At 40.3% G+C, this 21,818-nt stretch overlaps 3 protein-coding genes across 3 annotated transcripts; 1 reads left to right on the forward strand and 2 right to left on the reverse strand.

The window, feature by feature from the left end:
* Positions 1–26: 26 nt before the first annotated feature.
* trmt5 (tRNA methyltransferase 5) lies at positions 27–2,320 on the reverse strand. The gene is made up of 5 exons (XM_062523379.1): positions 2,256–2,320; positions 1,432–2,078; positions 1,081–1,205; positions 277–919; positions 27–179 (listed from the first exon to the last, which is right to left on the reverse strand). Exons 1-5 carry the CDS (start codon positions 2,306–2,308, stop codon positions 133–135), a joined length of 1,515 nt encoding a protein of 504 aa, XP_062379363.1. The 5' UTR covers positions 2,309–2,320; the 3' UTR covers positions 27–132.
* An 84-nt stretch (positions 2,321–2,404) lies between these two features.
* On the forward strand, positions 2,405–11,353 carry slc38a6 (solute carrier family 38 member 6). Its single transcript, XM_062523393.1, has 16 exons — positions 2,405–2,597; positions 3,860–3,978; positions 5,157–5,230; positions 5,470–5,522; positions 5,661–5,700; positions 6,376–6,454; positions 6,642–6,727; positions 6,827–6,885; positions 6,972–7,049; positions 7,370–7,423; positions 8,139–8,218; positions 8,488–8,588; positions 8,885–9,009; positions 9,275–9,419; positions 9,818–9,912; positions 10,952–11,353. The coding sequence occupies exons 1-16, from the start codon at positions 2,517–2,519 to the stop codon at positions 11,033–11,035; spliced, it is 1,353 nt and encodes a 450-aa protein (XP_062379377.1). The 5' UTR covers positions 2,405–2,516; the 3' UTR covers positions 11,036–11,353.
* A 335-nt stretch (positions 11,354–11,688) lies between these two features.
* glo1 (glyoxalase 1) lies at positions 11,689–17,392 on the reverse strand. The gene is made up of 6 exons (XM_062523394.1): positions 17,055–17,392; positions 15,885–15,967; positions 15,588–15,728; positions 15,412–15,479; positions 14,613–14,702; positions 11,689–12,042 (listed from the first exon to the last, which is right to left on the reverse strand). The coding sequence occupies exons 1-6, from the start codon at positions 17,313–17,315 to the stop codon at positions 11,948–11,950; spliced, it is 738 nt and encodes a 245-aa protein (XP_062379378.1). The 5' UTR covers positions 17,316–17,392; the 3' UTR covers positions 11,689–11,947.
* Between the last annotated feature and the right edge of the window lie 4,426 nt (positions 17,393–21,818).

The following is a 21,818-nucleotide window of genomic DNA, read 5'->3' on the forward strand; positions in this document are numbered from 1 at the left end:
TTGTTGTTTGGCCAGTTGTTATTGACTGCAGCACAGAGTAGAGAATAGTAATGTAAAATTTTATTATAAAAGAAAATGTACAGGATCATGTGTGCATGTACAAGTACCAATGTACAAGTAAGCGTGCATGTTTCAGTCTAGTTGCTCTTCACATTTCTGTCTCTTAGCAGCTGGTTCGTCTGAAAATGTAGACATACACAAAAGGGTGTTACACGTGCATCAAAAATGTTATTATGAGTACTGTGTGTCAGATGTGCAAGTATCTCTTTCTCTCACCTGTGTGTGTGCTGTAGAGCACCTGGTGTGGCAGTGTGAATGACACGCACATCATTTCCTTGTTAGGGGCCACGTTTCTGACCAGGTGCACAGAGCAGCATCCCTCTAGCTCAAAACCCAAGTTGGCTGAAGCCCTGGCCACCACATCCTTCTTGGGGTCTTCCTCCTTGGAAAACCCATAGCAGTGCACCATTGGGAGACTGGACTTTCCAGAAGTCTCTTGGTCAGACTCTGGAGCTAACAGACCTTTAAAGGCATCCAGAAAATCAAGGGCAAGGGCAGGCAAGTTCATCACAAAGTGGACCCTCGCATCGCTGGCCAACAAACCAGGCAATCGCTCTCTGACCGGCCCACGGATAAACTCCCTTCCGTCCAGGTTGAAGGTCGTGACCTTCGAGCTGACCTTGTTGAGCTGGCAGTTGTGCTTGAGCCAGCGGTGAGACTCTGGGTTGAGGTCATTGGCCAGGACCGTGCAGCCGCGGCGGGCTGCCGGCACAGCAAAGGGTCCCACACCTGCAAAGACGTCCATCACCAGGTCACCACGCTTGAGCATGGACACCACTCGCTCGTGTTCCGTACTCAACCGTGGGTTCCAGTACACTTGGGAGAAGTCAAACTCGTATGACACTCCGTTCTCGCGCACCTGTGGGGAAATGAATTCACAGTCAATTCTGAAGAAATGGACAGCGGCACAGCGCATGCTTTCATGTTATGATGGATGCTGCCCGTAATGTGGGAGAACAGAAAAGACAAACAAATCACGTCAATGTGTGAATGGACATGATAACAAGGTGGACAGCTGACCTTGGCCACCATGTTTTTTTCCCCGGCCAGCACATCCATTTGAAAGTTACGATAGGTGGAGTCAATGGTGTTTGTCTTGTTCACCACACAGGTAATGCCTGGGTTCTTGTCCATGATGACTTGACCTGAGGAAGAATTTGATCAGCGCACAGATGTATTTAATTAACTGGAGTGAAAGAGTCCTGGCTTGTGCCTGTATTATGTGCAGCAGGTCATGAAAATGCAGCTATTAAGGATTGAAAACTGATAGTATAAAACCAATTGACATCAGAGATCATTTCATAGTGACTCTGGATAACCGTGGACAGATTGGGCCGCAGAGCCGGGGTCCGCTGTAGCTGATGCGCTCACCTATTAGATTCTGGTGTGGCAGCTGATGATCTCGGAGGTTCAGATGTGCTATGTGTCCGACGCGGCTAAAACCGCTGGCAACATCCAGGCCCTCTGGCAGCACTGCACGCAGTATCTCCTCGGTTTTAAGATTGTCGTAGGTTAGCTTCAATTCATGTTGGCAAACTTCTTGAGCTACTTCAAATGCCCTCAGTGCCCCCGCCTCCTCTTCACTGAATGCATCAGATGAGGTGATCCTTGTTGGGTCTAGCAGGAGCAGTTTATGCTCGCTGTCCTCGTTACCATCCTCATCAATGACCCGTTTCAAACCCGGCCTCTGCAATGACACCTTTTTAAGAGATTTCACTACTTTGTTGAGGACTGCCTTTGGTATTCTAATGGCCGGAACAATAATTGTTTGGGCAAAGGCTTCACGGTCAAGACAGGTCATACCCCGGACCGCAGAAGGAGCCCTGTAGAGCCCTTGCTCGAGCGAGGGCTGCTCCTGGCCTGGCATTGGCGTCAACAGTGTTGTATTAAATCGGACAAGACTCCTGCCTATTGCTAGCTTAGGGCTACCACCTCCACAAGGGAGAAGACACCGAATAGATGACAGCTGATGACAACGTCGAGTCTCCAGTACAGGAAAAAACACTTTACATGCACGTCTGTGGAGGGCGAAAAGTTTAACGTTAATTCGTTGCATGTCATGGCAATGAACAATATCGTTTGGCTATGAATTACACTTCAACATGCTACTTGATGTCACTGTCTAACGACACAGGCGTGTACAAACAGACAAACGAAAATTGCATGTAGTGTACTTTTAATCAACAAGAGCTCACCTTATCATCGCCCGATTCATGCACATGTACTTGGATGCGTACAAACACGTCATCAGTAGTGGACATCTGTTCTCTAATTTGATTGGTTTATGGGTTGAGGGCGGGCCACGAATAGTTCTCCAGGTCATGTGACTTAATCAGAACACAACTTTGGAAAGAAATGTTGCTGTGAAGTACAAAGCTGTGGTTACTGTGTCTCTTGAATTGATACATGTATCTGCCTCATTCACAAAACTACCTCTACTGAAGGGCAAAGTAAGAATGAACCGTAACACCACAATTCAGAGCGATTATCGTCCTATCGACGGGGACGATGAAGAATCAACTCCTCTTTTGGGACCTGTAAGTTGCATTTTGATTATAGGCTAACTTAACAAAGTTGTGTCAATCATTGCATTCTTCGTTGTGTGTGTGTGTGTGTGTGTGTGTGTGTGTGTGTTTTTTGAGATTGCTCGTTTTATTATTGGTCTAGATGAAGTTCAAGTTGAAGACATTTCAAGGCAAAATTTATTCTATCCATGAAGATGAATTAAGTCCTCACACTGATTTCACACAGTTTTCATAAATGCTGATGCACATCCCCTTCCACCCGAGACATCACATGTGTAGGCCTACGAACTGCAGTCATTATTTTGTGATTATTTGTGTGACAGCATGAGCGTTTTGCTCTTTTGACACTTAAATGTTCAGCTTTCTTCAGTGGTTGAACCATTGGTAGAATCGATCTTGACATATGATCAGGTATTTTCTCAGGTGAGAATCACAATGGACTTTGGTGTAGATAGGCTACTGTTTTCATGCCCTTATCATGTGCTTCTCATCACTTGTCTGTGTAGCCTAAGTGTAAAAATTAACCTTTGGATAGATACAATCCAGTAGGCTGCCTGATGAAGATTACCAGGCAATCTGGTGGTCCCCAATGCTAATCCACTCAAAGCTAGGCAGTTACCACCTGAAATAGGCTATTATGTAGGCTACACATACATATGCACATGTTTTCAATAAAGATTATTTCAGAGTTACTATTCTAATATTAAGGAAATAGTGATTGAAAAAGCCTGGAGAGTTGGTGCCCAGTGCAGTAGGTGCAAGTCAGGCAGTAGGATGTACTGTATAGATCTTTCAGATTTTCAATATCTCACCATGCTCCTACAGTACACTTATGTTCTGGCTATGTATTCAATCGACATGGGTTGGTCAGGTAGTTCCTTGCTTGACAGCGCAGAAGAGTTTCATTAACACATTAGTGTAATATTTTATACCTTAACAAACTCTGCATCCTCCTTACACTGACAAGCTGGAAACAATCTGCGGCCTTTATCCTTTCATTATGAACTTATGGCACATTGATGTGATTGTTTGTTTGTGATATGATGGAGATGTCTGCAATTAAGTTGGACTAGGTGCTTTAGTCATTAGTGCGTTATTCGCATGTGTGAAAGATAGATGGTGTGTGTTGGTATGTTGAGTGATGTCTTTGAGGATTGTCTATTGAATAACATGTGTGAGGTGTGTTTGTGTCTTTGTGCAAACACGTGTGACCCTTATGCACAGCCAATCATATAACAGCCATATGACATTTTCTCTCTCGGTCTGTCATTCAGTTGCGGGGTGGAAATGCCTCCTTCAAGTCCTCTGTGTTTAACCTGATGAATGCCATTATGGGCAGTGGAATTCTGGGGCTGTCTTACGCAATGGCCAGCACGGGCATCGTGGGTTTCAGGTGACTGCATGCACAACCCACTGTGGACATACTGCATGCTCTAAGATGCTGATCATTAACTTTAAAATAAATAGGTCATGCAACAACTGATATATGAGCGTCACGCTCAGGCATGTTATTTTTTTATTTATTTTTTTATTTTGATTATTGTTATTACTATTATCATTATTATTATTATTACAACACAAACTCACAAAACATTTGGCCAGATCATGGCTTTACATAGCTTTACATCAAATGTGTTGTACATTTAGATCCAACATATGGTATCACTCATGATCCTTGGGAGGTTGTGTTTTTATAGTTTTCCCCTTCATTCATACTCCTACTCCTTCACACACACATACACCCCTCACACACACACCCTATCAACACATGCTTCCATACCTGCTTTCACACATGCTTCCACACATGCTCCACATATATTTCCACAGACGCTTCCACCCAAATTTCCACACATGCTTCCACACAAACTTCCACACGTGCTTCCATACATGCTTCCACACACACCTTGTATTTTTTTCATTTGTAGTGACCTTATTTGTAAGTCGCAAACATTCCTTCAATCTTCTTCCCGCATATTTTATATCTGTCTACATTCCATTTATTATAAATATTTTCTGATAATTTTTCATTGCTCTCCGCTTTAATAAGATTGTCATATGTAGCTTCAAAATGTCCCCTATTTCTGTGGCTATTCTGTATTTGAGGTCCATAGTGTCCCTTATCCAATTTCAATTGCAAATACCCTTAGTCCCTTACTCCATATGTGTCCTCTAGTTCCTTGTATGAGCATATTGATCCCTGATTTAAGGTATCTACTGTTTGGATTCCTAAGATCCATGTTCCTCAACTAATTTTTGTTGGGTTATGAAGGGTTGGTTTTTGAAGGGTTATTCCATATCTATATGTCTTGGAATTGAAATATTACATTTTCAATTTCACACTCAGAGGCATTTAATTGACACACGACTGGCAAGGTCACACTAGAGTATTTCATCCACAATTTCGAGGTCGTAGACATTTTTTTTGAAATTGCAGACAAAAGTTGTTATTTTTGACCTATCACAAACACATTCTGACACACACACACACACACACACACACACACACACACACACACACACACACAATTGTGTGCACACCACTGATATAATTATCTGTTGTCTCTGATACAGTATCCTGTTGCTGATAGTGTCCAGTTTGGCTGCATATTCAATCCATTTGCTGCTTACACTATGTGACCAAACAGGTAACTCCTCGTATTTTTTGTGTTCATGACCTTTGGCTTTTAGCCTTGCGCAAACAGAAACAGTGAGGGGAAACGTTCAGTATTGATTATTTGCTTCTACATTGTGATGGCAGTGTGGACATCTGTTTGCAAGGAAGTGATAAGACAACTTAAAGACAAGTCAGTGAGTGAGTGATCTGTTTGCGGTATTCAGTATGTACTTTCATTTGTATTTAGTGTTCAATGCTTTTCTTCCTCAGGTGTTTCATCCTATGAAGATCTGGGTGGCCGAGCATTTGGGAGGTTTGGTAAAGTTAGTATTATTCCTTGTCTTAAATTTAGCCAAAATAATCTCAGCAACAGCCCCTAACATCACCATACAGGATGTCCTGATGTTGTTCAAGTGTTGTACGTGTTATGTGAGTAACCAACTGTAATTGCTCATCCACAGGTCTTGGTGGCCAGTGCCATTCTTATTCAGAACATTGGAGGTATGTATCCGGGCATACTTACAATGCTATTTGAGATTTTCATGAATGACTTTAATTCTGAATGAACTCCTGAATGTTCTTCTGAACACTCCTGAATATTTTTCTATGCTCAGCCAAATGATTAGTGAATGTGAGTATTAATGCATTTGTGCTGAAATTGTAGGACAGTCAGGTCTTGTCATTTTCTGTTTGTTTGTAAATGTTTAACTTTAGCATTAACGTTAGATGACGTCCTTATGCACCTCCCAGGAAAGGTTCTTGTATCTGAATCTGAAGATGACCGAACGGTCGAACGTTATTCTAAAAGCATGATAAAATAAAACAAAAGAAAGGAAAGAATCAAGAAGTGTGCTGACTCAATTTTAATCTATATGTTCAGCATTTTATTACCATATTATGAATACAAATACTTTATAGAGTAGAAATGTCAATTTTGGGAGTTACGGAAAGTGATTCAGGGAAGATATAGAACTGAAATGTGCAACATTAAAATGTTAATGGGCAAATATAAGAAATCCATCTGCATGTGCATTTTATCAGTTTGCCATCATTTTCATACTTGCTTCTGATACTATATGATTATGCCTGCAGTGATTGTTGTGCTGAGAAATGGTATAACTGATTTAGGCTCAAAACGGCAACGTTGTGACTCACCTCTGAATTCACTTCCCACAGCTATGTCCTCCTACATGTTCATCCTCAAGTCTGAGCTTCCTGCTGCTATCAGTGGCTTCCTCAGTCCAGATCATGAACGGTAACCTTCATCATGCTCGGCCCTCTATCACAATCACACCAAATACACCTAATGCTAATCGTTCAGATAAGTTATAGCCATCTGGTCTCCACATATTTTATACGTGTAGACTAGTCTTATTTCTCACTTTTCTTGTGTCTTTCTAGTACGTGTTTATTTTGCCCCCTCCCCTCTTGTGTCTCTGTAGAGGTGAATGGTATGAGGATGGCACCATTCTTGTTATCCTGGTTACTGTTTGTGTGGTGCTTCCACTGGCCATGTTACCCAAGATTGGTAAGGCTTTTAGGGATCTGTTTTAAGTGGAATCTGTTGGCTGAAGAAAAGGTTTCTGTATGATGTAATCTGGGCGTTTTTGCATGTGTCTTGTAACAGGTTTCTTGGGTTATACCAGCAGTCTGGCCTTTTTCTTCATGCTCTTTTTCACAGTGGTGGTAAGTCCATACACACACACACACACATACACAAAAATTGTGTGTGAGTGTGAGTGATCATAAATGGTATACATTTTCTCTTGCAGATTGTAATAAAGAAATGGTCAATTCCTTGTCCACTCCCAGGCAATGTAACCCTAAATTCATATGGAAGTTTCTATGAGGTTTGTTTGCATGCACACAACATAAACACCACTTATATGCCTAAACATATCCATACACACATGGTTTGAGATGTGACATGAATGTGTGACTGCAGTGGAGAAGGATGGGACAGATGTGTGAGTTACTAACTCAGCCATTTTCAGTGTAATTTAGGTCTAAGTTTATTAGTGATGCTCTATCTCTATTGGAATCCAATTGAAGCTGTTCCAGTTCAACAACTGTAAATGTGGGATCGGCTAGGTCAGGCTAGCATGCAGCCACCTGATAATGAAAGACAACAGAGCTAACTACTACATGACTGGTTTTTTTTCTCCCACAGGTGCCATCGAATGTGTCAGAATGCACACCAAAACTCTTTGTTTTCAACACTAAGGTTTGCATGACCTATATGTATCCATATCCATGTTTATGTGACATTAATTATCAGCACAAGCTTGTATAATTGTGTTGCCACTGGCACCACATAGATTAACATGCAGACTTTTGAGTATAGTTAGACTGATAAGCAAAACAATTGTGCATTTTATGACTAAAGCATGAACGTTTCACCATATAATCTTCATCCCCTAATTTTTGTGAAATTCTGTTCATTCTGTTCATTCTGTTCTGTTTAATGACTGTACACCAGTTGGCCTGTAGATGGCCAGACACAGTTTTTCAATGGTTTGTAGTTTGCAGTGGCTGTGACATACACACACACACACACACACACACACACACACACACACACACACACACACACACATACTCACATGCAGGCAAGCAGGCGCACACACACACACGCACACACACACACACACCATTACCCCCATGCACACAATCACAAACGAACACACACTGAGAAGCATACATATACACAAAAACAGCCACACACTTTGCACACAGTAATTTACATACACAAAAGTTGCAAGAGTAGGGGATGGAGTAGGAGATGGAGACTGAGATTGACAAGCGTTATTTAGTTTTGCCGACAGAATGTGCAGGATTTAGCATATTTTGTACTGTTTTGTGGTTCATCTACAGTAGATACCCTAACATTCCTTACGCTTTGGGTTCCTTTTGAAGTGTCTGCTCTGTATTTGTTTCAGGGTGCATATGCTGTCCCTACCATGGCTTTCTCTTTCCTCTGTCACACTGCAATCCTTCCTATCTACTGTGAACTGCAGAGGTGTGTATGTGTGAGAGTCTCTGATATATGGTGAAATGATAACCTCCTAAAATGTGTGTCCATTAATGTGGTTTGTGAGTCATAAAACATGTGTAATTAATTCACTCATAGATTAAAGTCCAGTAACATAGGTCAGGTCAAGGGTATAGCCAACTTCTGACTCAGCCTTTGGCACCAGACAGACTGCAAATCAACAAAACGTGTTGTGTGATATGACTGCTGATGTGAAAATGGGTGTGTTTGCTGTGTCTCTGATTTCCTTTGCTCAGACCCACTAAGAAGCGAATGCAGAATGTGGCGAATGTCAGCATCTCCCTCAGCTTTGTAGTATACTTTATCTCTGCCTTATTTGGATACCTCACATTCTTTGGTATGGCACATTCCTGTTCCTTCCTTTACAAAACACAAACACATACACACCAATGAGTCTCTGAGAACAGATTCATACACAAATATTGTTATTTGGAGTCTTCATTTTCTTTGGTAGGGGATACTCCTGTTTGTTTATTTATTTATATGTATTTACTGTTCTCTTTCTTTCTACAAAATACAAATACATATACACCACTGGGTCTCTGAGGATATATTCATTCTCAAACATCCTTTGTAATATTTGAAGCATAATCTGTCCATGTGTGATTTACTGAGCTGGTCTGCGTCTAACAGATAAGGTGGACTCTGAGCTGCTGCTGGGCTATGATACCTACCTAGCACGGGACATCCTGGTGATGCTGGTGCGCCTGGCCATCCTTTTGGCAGTGCTGCTCACCGTGCCCCTTATCCACTTCCCAGTGAGTGTACAGTCTCACACACACACACACACACACACACACACACACACACACAAATATGTTCCTATCACTATCCCTTTTCTTTTCTACATTTTGTTGATGATGATGCAGTGAAATTGTTTTCAAAAGTCACACAATGTGGTTTACATTAACAAAACCAAATAGTTATAGCAAATAAAAGAAATTTCAGGTAAAAATTATGTCATTAAAAAAGAATGAAAAAGAAAACCTAAAACACAATTTGTGTGTGTGTTGTGCCATTTAGGCTCGGAAGGCTGTGCAGATGTTGGTAATGGGAGATCGGCCATTCTCCTGGTTCTCTCACAGCCTCACCACTCTCCTGCTTCTCACCATCGTGCTGCTGCTAGCCATATTTGTCCCTGACATCAGAAACGTCTTTGGCATTGTTGGTAAGTCGGGCTGCGGGTGAAGAATTAGCTGTGTGCCATGGTTGCAGTCCAGGGCATTCTTGCCATGCTATCTTTATTGATAACGTTATATTTAGCAGACACTTTAGCAGATGCTTTTATCTAAATGGACTTATAACAGTGGAATAACTATTGAGAATATCTGTGGTTAACATTACAGTAGCATAAATATATGAATTCCTAGTAAAAGAACCAATAATGGTAACAGAATACAGCATCCTATATTCTTGGATTGTAGTCGTTGAGGTAAAGCTGACAAAGATTAGGATAAAGGTCAAGGTCCCAGGTTGGTTGGTTGCTGTTCTCTTCGGAATGCCTTTCATGTCAGTGCCTGTGTTGTCATTAGTGCCTGACGGGTTTAACTCTCCTCTGTCCTCCAGGCTCCACCACCTCCACCTGTCTGCTGTTTGTGTTCCCGGGCCTGTTCTCCTTGAGGATGCGCTCCGACCCACTCCTGTCCCTGCCGGCGATTGGGGTACCACTTGTCGCCTTCTGCCAATACAGCTCATCTTTTCCCTTCTCCGCCTCTGATATCTGTCCTCTTTTCTCTCTGTGTCCGCATGCTCTCCAGTCTCTACCTCTAGTGGCTTTTGGAGGTATTCTACTCCCCTTGGTCTCCACTAACTTTCCCCCCCGACTTCTCTAACCAACCATCTTTACTTCAGGCCGCAATCTTTACCTTTTCGTATTAACCCGGTCATGCTGACATGCCACAGTTAAGCTTTCTGCCAATTTCAGTGTACAGTATGTGTTTATAAACTGGGATAAAGGTGGTTTGGGGTTTGGTTTTAGCTTAGTGAGATTTACTAACAGTCCAAGGACCCAGAGACCCAACCCAGGAGGTGTCTGAATAGGAATGTACAGGATGAGGCCATGACTCAGCTGCATTCTGTTTACGTCCTAACAGAAGAGTGCATTGCGGTTTTGTTGTGTATGTTCCAGCATGGGTGTGTGTGGGTAGACACTGTTTGTGTTTCATCATCCACTGGTCTGAAATGGGCTAAGTGAGTGATTTACTCAGCATAGTAGGTTGTGGGTAATAGAACAGCTGATGTGGAGATATTAGCAGCTTTCCCTCCCTACTTATTGTGCCTTATTATTTCTTATGTTCATGTTTTCGTGATTGCTATGTAGATGTGGTGCTCTTATATCGACCCCTTCTATGCTCAGTACATTTGGTTTCCAGATTTAGTGTAATGGTGCTTGCTCATGTTTATTCGCTTCCTCACATTTTGTAGCTCTGTCTTTTGCATTTATCAATGTTGCCCATTTGACACCTTAAAATTTAACACAGCCTAGCTTAACCCTTATGCGCTATCCAAGCACTTTTCTAAAATGTGAATTGGACTTACAATGCTATAAGCTTTCAACCTTCAACTATAGTCCTCTGAACATAAGCTATAGTGATCATATTGAGGTAAGGACACCCAAATCTGAGTCTCCTTTTTCCATGGGAATTCTATGTTGGTGTGCAGCATGTCTATGTGTGTATGCTAATGCTATCTCTTCTGCAGGCGGTGTGCTTGGTTGTGACTGGTGTGTTTGTCGGGTTGTTGAGCCTCTGCATCATCATCGTCTCCTTGGCACAGAACTCCTGATGCAACCCCCAGCCCCGTCAGGATACATTAACCAGTATGCTGTTCTGACCACATAGAACAGGACCAGCTTACACTCCTCATTATCCACGACTGTTTATGGATAAGCAAGTACACACACACTAAACTCTGATATTGAATACTGTTTACATATGGACATTTCAGTGTTGAGGGAAAAAAATCTTGATTTTTTGTCAATTTTGTTGTGTTCATGTCTTTTATGATATCATGCATGTTGTGATTTTAATTGATGTTTGATAATGGAAGCAATAATGGATCTAAAAGGGATCATTCACATTAAAGGATATTTTTATATGTTGATCATTTGTCGTATTTGCTCGTATTTCCTGAAATATTTCATGTAGTAGTGGGAGACTTAACTTGTCCTTCACCTGATTCTATCAGCTACTCATTTATATATATGTATATATGTATATGTATATATATAAATGGACCATTGATATTACATTGACATTTTTGTAAGTTCACTTTCTGACTATGACTGGGTTTTACCATTACATACATGGAAAAAGTCAGAGACAAAGTAAGCAAAAATATTGACTTAGAGTACCATTTATCGATCTACTGTAAGTCAAAAACTGTAACAAGTGAAGACACTACATGATTGTGCTGTTACCAACCACAGAAAATATAAGTAGTGTTAAGAACAATTTAATAACCAATAATTGACAAAAATGTTAATGCATTAGAAACAACATTTCATAGTAGCATCTGTTATCACAGTTATCACAACTAGTCATCACCCAATTCATCCAAGTGCTTCGGATGAAAGACCTCAATCAATACACTATATTCCTGACCTGTGTAATTACACATTTTGCAAACCACCAGTTATTTCTCCCATATGTTCTTAAATTGCACATGATGGTCAACGCAACTCCTACTCCCAGAGGTTCAACTTGAGCAGATGGGGACCATACCATTGGGGCTCAGGATCTCAATCCAGTAACCATCCGGGTCCTGAATGAATGCTAGGCCTTTCATTTTACCTGAAATGAGGAAATGTGAAAACATGTCAGGTGGACATTCTTGTAGGTCACTGAAACCAGTCAGCAATTACTGAAGAAGTTCTGGAGTAAAGAGGACTGCAGGCCCCCAAACAATAATGTTGGTCATAAAGTACTACACACTATACATTCGGCCACAAACCAAACTAGGCATCGGGCTGGTGACATAAGGATTGCATTACACTTTCCACTAGTGTGCAGCACTTACAGTGCAACCAGAAAGTTTTCAGACCCTTTCAAGTGTGTTATGATTTAGACTTATTTCAAAATGGATTCAATTCATCAATCTACACACAACTCAAAAAAACAGGTGTTCGGATTGTTTTGTAAAATAAATACATAAAAGACTGAAATATGACATTTACATAAGTATTCAGGCCCTTTGTTATGACACTTGCAATTGAGCTCTACTTCTATCTACTACTTCCATCTATGTTCCTTGAGATGCTTCTAGAACTTGATTGAAGTCCACCTGGGCCTAAATGAATTAGTTGGACATTACCAACAGTATTCTTAGATCTGGCCGCTCAGCCAAACTGAGTACTTGGGGACAAGGCTCTTCGCCAGTGGTGGTTTATCCACATCTTTTCCATTTGGGAATGATGGAGACTACCGTGCTGGCGTGCTCCTGGGAACTTTCAATGCTGCAGAAATTTTCTTATATCCTTCTCTACAGTAGATCTGTATCTTGTCACAATCCTGTGTTGCAGATCTACAGACGATTCTCTCAACCTCATGGCTTGATTTTCACTCTGACACACCTCATCAACTGTGAGAGCTTACTGTACATGTACACAGATGTGTGCTTTTCCTAATAATGTCTAATGAATTCATTTCAGCCATTCAACGTTTTTTAACCAGTCACTAGAGATCAGGTATGAAAATGTGTGACATCATGATTATAGTAACCAAAATGATCACTGTTATCGGCATTATTGCAATGCGATTAATATGTGCTGAAGTTTTCTCTAAACTTGCCATCAATGTTGGACAGAACTCATAACTGGCCTATCCTTCATGCACAGTAGCAACAAAACTAAAGGTCATCAACCTGGAGCATCCTACTGTATAATCCGACTATCCAACTTGAGTTAAATATACTGTACATCGTCTGATTTAAATATTTCCATATATATAGGTTAAACTTAAGATTTAGCATTTATTTTCTCATGCACTGAGCAATTTAAACACAGCTCAGCTTTAAGAAACATAAATACATGCATGCTTAGCATCAATAAATCATTAAGGCTACACGGACAAACTCTTAGTTATGAGCTGTATATCCTCTGATTTTAATACAGCTATCAAGGAGATATTGTTGACTTATTTTCTATTTGGCCTTTTAGGAAATCATGTATTACAAAAGTTGGAAACCATGTAGAAACCATATTACTCTAAAATGGCTAATTGCACTGGGGAATTAGACATTTTTGTAGGCTACTGTACATCTTGTGTACTTAAAGGGATAGTTCGGATTTTAAGACACGAAGTTGTATGGGTTCCCTGTCAGCAACGTAGTGCATCAGCACTGACTTACCCCCGACAGCGTCCTGTGAGCCGAGATCCAGCCGGTTTTTGATCGTTTTTGATGCCGGACTATTTTCTTCAGCAAGTTTCTGGGGTCACGAAAGTAAAGTGTTTTTCTTCTCAAAACCATATGCGTTCAACAGAGTGATATATTTGCACCACAAAAACGTTGTCCAGCTGTCAGTAGCGCGCAGTGATAGGAATCGCGAAAAATAAGTAAGTGATAACGAGGTTTGAATTTTTCCTGGACAACGTTTTTGTGGTGCAAATATATCACTCTGTTGAACGCATATGGTTTTGAGAAGAAAAACACTTTACTTTCGTGACCCCAGAAACTTGCCGGACTACTTTCTTCAGCATCAAAAACGATCTAAAACCGGCTGGATCTCGGCTCACAGGACGCTGTCGGGGGTAAGTCAGTGCTGATGCACTACGTTGCTGACAGGGAACCCATACAACTTCGTGTCTTAAAATCCGAACTATCCCTTTAATGGCCTACAACACTGCCCAAAGTATTAGGGATCAGTGCTTGGTGTAGCAAACACAAAGTATTTCATTCTTACTCAATATTGACTCACATTGTATATTTTAACATAAATGAACATCACATTATAGAACTTAGACACATGAAGGTAAACTTCTGTACTAATACCCCCGAAAATGTTATCTCAATAGCAAACTTGCGCCTATGAAAATAGATGATGCGCACTCTCAAAAAACGTATTTTCCTCTGTGAGAACTTCCAATCTGCGTCAATAACATGCCATTGTACTTCTGTTGTCTTCATCTGTAACGTGGAACCATTGGTAAACTCTAGCTGGTGCCAGATATATGCTCTATGAAACGGCATTTTTATACAGATGGCTGCGGTCAATTTCAAACTTCTTTGGCTGAAGTAGCTAGCCTGGCATGGGCCATTGAACTAAATGGGTGCAGTGCTTCCTCCCTCTGTCTTTAGTTATATATTATACCTCCATGCTTAAGACCCCTGAAGCTGATGCAATGGTTTTAGTTTCAACACTTACCATCATCTGGCTTCTTTACAAAGGTCACTCCTTGCTCCTCAAAAAGCTTGCAGGCTGCATACACATCAGGAACAGCGATGCCAATGTGACCTGCATAAATAAAAACATTAAAAAAAACAGTTCCCATTTATTTGTTATGCAGATATATGTATCCTCTGTGGTTCTGATAACTTCTAAATATTCAGGACAGCTTTGAGGAGTTGAGGCCACTGCCTGTTCATTGGCATTCCTGCCCCTGTTGTTTGCTACCGTTTGCCTCTACAGTGTGGCACAGCTCACACTGGCCACAATGCTCTGGAAAATCTAACAAAACCTCATGGCGATAATCAGTCCTAAGGCTAAAGGACTGTTCACACCAAGAATGATACCTATAACAATCAACTATAAACAAATATCGCTCTCGTTTATATGAGTGACGACATTCCCACATGAACTATAATGATAACATGAAGAACAATATAGTTGGAAATCACTTTCAGAACGATTTTGGTAACGATAAAAAGCTAATCAAAGCCAATCAAAACACATTTTAGCCATTACATTCATTAACACAAGGAGAGACTTTGCTTATCGTTGGTCAGTTCTGACGCTTTTATCGTTATGGTTATAGTTATCGTTCTTGGTGTGAATGCCCTTTAAAAGACTGAAACCCTTTGTCCAACATTGCAGTCATAACAATTGTTCACATTTTATGTATGCAATGCCTGGCCTATTGTTTGTGCAGATTATTGAGTTACTATTCATGTCTGGACATAGAATGAATCATGTGCTTTCAAAGAACATATTAAAAAAAACTCACCAAATCCACGTGGGTCTGAGTTTCCATTGTGGTAGGACTGACTGTCATCAGTTTCTGAGCCCCAGTTACTGTTGACAGGAGAGCATTTACAGTAGTGAATAACAGAAGCTCAATGTTCAGCAACAGCATCAGCAGTACATCATCAGTAGTCTGTACTCATGATGTGCAGAACTCACTGTGTTAGCTCAATTGTGGCTCTCCGGGAGAAGGTCCATGCCGTCCTCTCCTTCACATCACCTGGAATCTCCTTCTTGTCCTCAAAGCCCAGGAAGTAGAGAGAGAACCGCATTGCTGGAAAATCTAGCTTCTGCAGCAAGCTGGACAAAGCAGATCACACACACACAAATCCTGTGTTAAAATTCCTTTTCATAATCTCCTGTGTTGTACAGAACAGAAACGGGAAGGATTAAACACAAAGGAAAGACAGAGAGAGAAGAATAAAAGCAAGAAGAGACTGCTGGTCCTTGACTCACGTCATTCCTAAGATTCGTGTGTAAAAATCTAAGGACTTCACTGGATCCTTAACTCTCAGCATAGTCTGCTGCATCATGAAATCCTGTAAGAACAACAACCAATATCATAACTAAAATCCACCACCACCAACCCCATGATATCCAGGTTTTGTCAATGTATGTTCTAGGGACCTCTGATAACTATTGTCCTAGGCTTCTGTGCATACAGATAATACACACACATCTATATTACTTTTAATTCAGTGTTTGTATCATACTCTTTGTTGTTGTTCTTGTTAAAGGCTAATAGGCTACGCACAGCCACATATTAAAGTTTGACTTAAATAGGCGGTGACGTCTGCTGATTTGATAGGCCTCTGTTTCGCAATCTGGTTGAGGACTGTCATTTTTTGTAAAGCAAAAAAGGTAAAGTCGGCTACCTAATTGAAGGTAGGCCTACTTGAAAAATGGGTGTGGACACAAAAAGTGTCTGAGGGAGGAATGTGCAGTAATTTATTGCTAATATTTCTACAATCTGTGAGTCTGAAACTTTCCCTAATTTGTTCCTATATCACCTGAGAAAAGTTAGCTATATTCTTTCATTGGCTCCAAAATAGACCTGCCTATAACAGCACAATCAGTCAAGTTAGCATCATGTATAATATCATTGCACTAGCCACCGCGCAGCAGTCAGAAGCCTAGTCGGAAATGTCAGTGCTAATTCTGGAATTGTCGAATTGCCGCTCTTGAACAGAAGCCAACTCGCTATCCAATAACTTTAAATGTTCAGAAATAGTTGAAACACTGATATTATTAGCAACCCACCATGGCTAGCTTCTGGCTGAACTTAATCATTATGTTAGCACAGTGTTAGCACAACCTGTGAACATGAAATAGCCTAGGACTGGGTAAGTTGTAGGTTTTAAAGAATGTATTTTATTGCCATTAGTGACTGGTCAGATGGGAAACATAGTAACGCTAGATGTATCGCCAGCCGTGGTTAGTTACATTAACGTTACAATGATCCACGAGTTTGATACACCATTCACATTCCAGTGGGCGGCTGTGTGACTCGACTGTAGCACTCGGTTAAAACTTTGCCAACGTTAACGTTATCATTATGCACTCTGCTTGATGTTAGGCTTCCAGGGTGACCCCATATACATGCAAAATGGCTAAAACTGTCATTACCTTAGTAATTGGATTTCCATCCTTGCATGCAGCTGCAACAGCCTCGTCTGTTAAACCTTGATCAGACATTTCGAGATCTGCCCGGTTCAGGTGAAAGCTACGGGACTGGCGGAAAGTCTTCCCTGCTGCTGATAGGCGTGGTAAACCAAGCCTAATACAGCTTCTTCCAGTTTGAAGGCAGTAAGCCCCCGTGTGGCAAATGGTGTATATAAAAAATGGTGTACTCGGTAGACGGAAATAAGCTGTTCTGAAACTCTGCATTCTGTCTATTCAAACAGCGCATCAATTGCGCTTTCTTTATTAACTGTCCATCATGGAGGTCAAGTTCCTATTTGACTACTAACGTTAGCTAACGCCACGAATGTGTAAACTTGTTAAGCTACTCAGTGTAGCATACAGGTCAGCATTAACATTGGCTGTGGCAAGTCACATGGGGTCAACCTGCAAAATAAGCTATGCAAAAAGTAGACCCTTGAAGATACCCACACTAAAGTATCAAAGAAGTGTTCATAGGGATTTTCACGCTGAAACACCCGAACACCCCGGGGCAGCTTTGACATTTCGAACGTCACCTACAAAAACTCGCGCCAGCGCAATAAGCCAAACCCCCTGTTTATGAATCACTTTTTAAACATGGTTCATAGGCCATGGTGCACAGAAGGCTGCTGAGTTAAGCGAAATGTGTAATTAAATGTCTTAACATGCTAATAACATTTGCATTTGACCCATCAATGGTTCTTAGGCAAATGTTAACCTAACAAAATAGGCCTAGTCTCATCTGTTGTATGATGTATAGGCTAGTGGTGTGAAATGAAAAATAAAATAAAACAGATTTTTTACTTAACTAGCCTGCCTGAGGCATGGCTAGAAAAAGCATTGCCTATATGACCTGCTGTGGGATTGCAATTCTGCTTAACAGGAGCACAGGAGATACTTTCAAAGTGAGGGGGACCTAATTGTGAACCACTGTCAACCATCACAATATTCTGAACCTGAACACTGGAGGATGAGCAGAGCGATGTCTGCCTGCTTCTAAATTTGTTGATTTTTTTTATCAAGCCATTTGTACATTGCCTTCATATTCAGGACAGTACTCAAGTTTCAAAGAAAATTGAACATATACGGAACATTGGTTCCTGCATTATGGCTACAATGGATGTCGAATCACTCTAACATAGTAGGCCTACATGATGAAGGCCTACAGTAGAGGCCTTAAAACCTTATAAAATAATGTTTTCCTCTTTCAAGACAAGTTATATAAACAAGAAAAAGCCATGGGTGCGTGTTTTGCTCCCAACTGCAAACTTGTTTTGGGGTTTATGGAAGGAGCAATACATTTTCTCTGAACAAAATCCTTTTCAAGGGAATATTGTGTGGTGGGGCAGGTACATCGACGACGTGATTTTGTTTTTCTCTGGGTTGGAAAAAGAACTCCTTGATTTCCATCGCTATGTGAACAGTCTAAATGAGAATTTAAAGCTAAGTCTGGAATATGATGTACAAATGTTAAACTTTCTGGACCTACGGATATCTACAGACGATGAAGGGTTTCTTCACACCTCCATCTTTAGAAAGGCAACAGATCGTAATACCATATTACATGCAAATAGCTTTCACCCACCTTGGCTTATTGAAAACATACCTTATGGCCAGATACAGAGACTAAGACGCATCTGTGACTCTGATGATGATTTCCAGACTCAATCAATTGACATGCAGAAGCGGTTTAGACAAAGGGGTTACCAGACTCATGTTCTCACTCAGGCTCATAACAGAACACAATCACTTGAAAGAAAGAAACTGAGTCCAAAACCTAAAAAAGAGCAAATTCAGAAACCCTATTTTGTGACGCGCTACAGCAAAGAGGCAGTTCAGATTAAACACATCATTAAGAAAAACTGGAACATCACTGAATGTGACTCCTCTTTATGGGAAATATTCACTGAGCCACCAGGAATCAGTTTCAGAAGGGCCCCCACAATCAAAGACAGACTGGTGAGGAGTTACCTTCCTGCTCCTGGACGTGATACCTGGCTCTGTCAGCCCAAGGGCAATTACCCTTGTGGCAATTGCAACTATTGTGAGAATATGATTAAATCAGATACGTTTGTGGATGTATCAAACAACAAGGATACCATTAACAGCATCATAAATTGCAATACTACTCATGTAGCCTAGTTTATAGACTGGAATGCACGTGTGGTTGTTTTTATGTAGGCCTTACTAAAAGGAGATTAAGAGATAGAGTGGCCGAGCATAGATATGCCATCAGGGTTGGAAATATGAACTATCCAATGGCCAAACATTATAGAGAAGCACAACACAGGAGGGATTCAAGTCTACGTGTATCAGGCATTGAGGCTATCCATTTCGATGCCAGGGGCGGGGATAAAATCAAACGCCTAAAACAAAGAGAGACATAGCCTACTGGATATACACGTTGAAGGCCATAAGTTATCCTGGTCTCAGTGAGGATTTTGATCTGTCTCCTTTCTTGTAACCGGACTGGAGATCCTAACTTATACATTATTTTTAAGAAATGTGGTCCAAGTCTGCCGTAATGTTTATGAATTGTTTGCTGCTTGGAATGTTATTTAATCTCTTGCCATGTGTATTTGCACTTTGCAAAATTGCTTGTTTACACTGATCCATTGTCTAACATGTATGACATGGCTAGTATAATTGTGACTTCTTGATGTGTGTTGATTATATCAAATTACTATTTATTCACATTTATTGGTGACTTTAGAAACAGATTAAATACACAACCTATGTCTGTTTATAAGTTTTATAGTAAATCTGTTTCTAGAAATGTGTATGTTAAATATTGTGGCTTCTATGCTTCATGTATTCATAATTTGAACATAGATCAACTTGTCGCTTGCTACATAGGCCACACAAAGTTTAGATTACTGCCCCTGGTGGCTGAGAGGAAGCACATGCATGTTTGAGAATTCCATTCCTGATGTGAATAATTAGACTGGCTTCGTTGCCCTGATGAAGGCTGTAGGGCCGTTACGCGTTGGTGTTTTTTAATGCTTATAGCCCAACAATAACATTTTTGGATAATTTTTTGGATACCTGTGTGCCTGGACCTGGATTTTTCCTTTTGATGTTCTTACTTTGCTTTTTGTTTATCTTCTATCAAATATTAGTTAACAACATTTCAGAAATATTAAAATACAACAAATTATTATTATTATTATTATTATTATTATTATTATTATTATTATTATTATTATTATTATTATTATTATTATTATTATTATCATTATTATTATTGCCCATTAAGCCAATTTCATGTAACACCATGTAGGAAGTGGTGGTCATTTATTTCCTTGGATGGGCTAATAATGTCCATAAGCTACCCCCAGGCCTTTTTGACACTCATGTGTGAGAGAGAGAGTGATATGCGAGAGAGTAACCCTAGACATATCCTGGTGCATCCCAAGCTCATCCCTGTGTGTGGATTTCTTATCTGATAGTACTTGGTTTTATAGTCTGTTTAGTGGGAGTGTTACACCCACTTGTGGGAGGTATTTGTAGTAGCCTCCTGTTGATTGTCTGCAGATGGCCCTGCAAGGAGGAATGCCAAAGGTCGGCAAGACTGCAAAAACAGGATTCTTTGATGAAAGAAATTATCACATTATTTATCCACAATCTGATTTTATTTATTGGTGTGTTTTGCAATCATGAGCTCACTTTATAATTATAAGAATATTTGCATTATAGTGGTGGTCCTTATAGATGCTGATTTTAACATTATGTTAATTGTTGAAATCAGCGAGCAGTAAAAGAGCACACAAACCATTATTCTGTTAAAATGTAAAAGCCTGACTGGGTAAACCCAGTCCGATCTGCCGACGATTTGATTTCGTCCCACAGCTCAGGCTGGGACCGTGCACATTTATCTCTCCTGCTTCCTTTCCATGTTTGCTGGAATTCAATCACTACGTACGCCTTGTGTGCAGTAGAAATACAGAGCAGACTCCCCAGACTATTCAATCTCAGAAGATTGAGCTTAGTCTGTAGATAGCCAGGCTATGTAAAAGCTGCTACTCTATTGAAATGTTGACATAACACAGAACTGTTTGGTTTAGAATACAGCATGAGTTTGGATGTAACAATGGTTATGAAGTCAAATAAACATGAGCATATGGCAGAATCTCTTGACAGAATGTTTGAAAGTACAACTGGTTAAGGATCAAAGGACAACGCCGTGCAACTTCAAATAGTGAATCAGTATTTTACCAGTCGACGGTGCATTTGAAGGAATCTGCTTGCATGCAGCATGTATAGAACACAGGGATTCCATTACCATGCTTTACTGAAACTGGCTTATCTCCCCAAAATGTTCTTCTGAGACACAGAAGATCATTCCCAGTGGCCATTAAACTGTGACTGTTTTCCTCTTTACCACAGTGGTAGCTGTGACATGTTTTTGTAAGTTGTAACTTTATGTCTGTCTTATCTTATACTAATCACCATTAAAACACCTAATTAATAGTTAATACATTTCCAATTCACAATATTTTATGATAACTATTATAAGCACAGTGTAGAGTGTAGTGAGTTGTTTTTAACTTAGTTGAATCAAATACTTGTATTTATTTTTATGGGTGTGTTTTTTACGTTCTGTTGTAAAACCTCTTTCAGGACAACTAAAGTATTTCTTATCTTATGTTATACAAACCATTACAAGGTTATGTGTTATGAAATGTTTAAATTGTATAATATCATCATAATTAATAGTATGAAGTTTGG

The sequence above is a fragment of the Sardina pilchardus genome, chromosome 20 (assembly GCF_963854185.1).
Source record: "Sardina pilchardus chromosome 20, fSarPil1.1, whole genome shotgun sequence".
NCBI lineage: Eukaryota > Metazoa > Chordata > Actinopteri > Clupeiformes > Clupeidae > Sardina > Sardina pilchardus.

Excerpts from the sequence above, each read along its gene's own strand:
- slc38a6 (XM_062523393.1), top strand. The coding sequence starts at position 2,517 with ATGAACCGTAACACCACAATTCAGAGCGATTATCGTCCTATCGACGGG. Across the intron at positions 3,979-5,156 it reads ACGGGCATCGTGGGTTTCAG|TATCCTGTTGCTGATAGTGT; the intron begins GTGACTGCATGC and ends TCTCTGATACAG. Across the intron at positions 7,424-8,138 it reads TCTTTGTTTTCAACACTAAG|GGTGCATATGCTGTCCCTAC; the intron begins GTTTGCATGACC and ends TATTTGTTTCAG.
- trmt5 (XM_062523379.1), bottom strand. The coding sequence starts at position 2,308 with ATGACGTGTTTGTACGCATCCAAGTACATGTGCATGAATCGGGCGATG. Across the intron at positions 1,206-1,431 it reads GCCACACCAGAATCTAATAG|GTCAAGTCATCATGGACAAG; the intron begins GTGAGCGCATCA and ends ATTCTTCCTCAG. Across the intron at positions 920-1,080 it reads AAAAAAACATGGTGGCCAAG|GTGCGCGAGAACGGAGTGTC; the intron begins GTCAGCTGTCCA and ends ATTTCCCCACAG.
- glo1 (XM_062523394.1), bottom strand. The coding sequence starts at position 17,315 with ATGCAGAGTTTCAGAACAGCTTATTTCCGTCTACCGAGTACACCATTT. Across the intron at positions 15,968-17,054 it reads ATGGAAATCCAATTACTAAG|GATTTCATGATGCAGCAGAC; the intron begins GTAATGACAGTT and ends TTGTTCTTACAG. Across the intron at positions 15,729-15,884 it reads ACACGAATCTTAGGAATGAC|CTTGCTGCAGAAGCTAGATT; the intron begins GTGAGTCAAGGA and ends TGCTTTGTCCAG.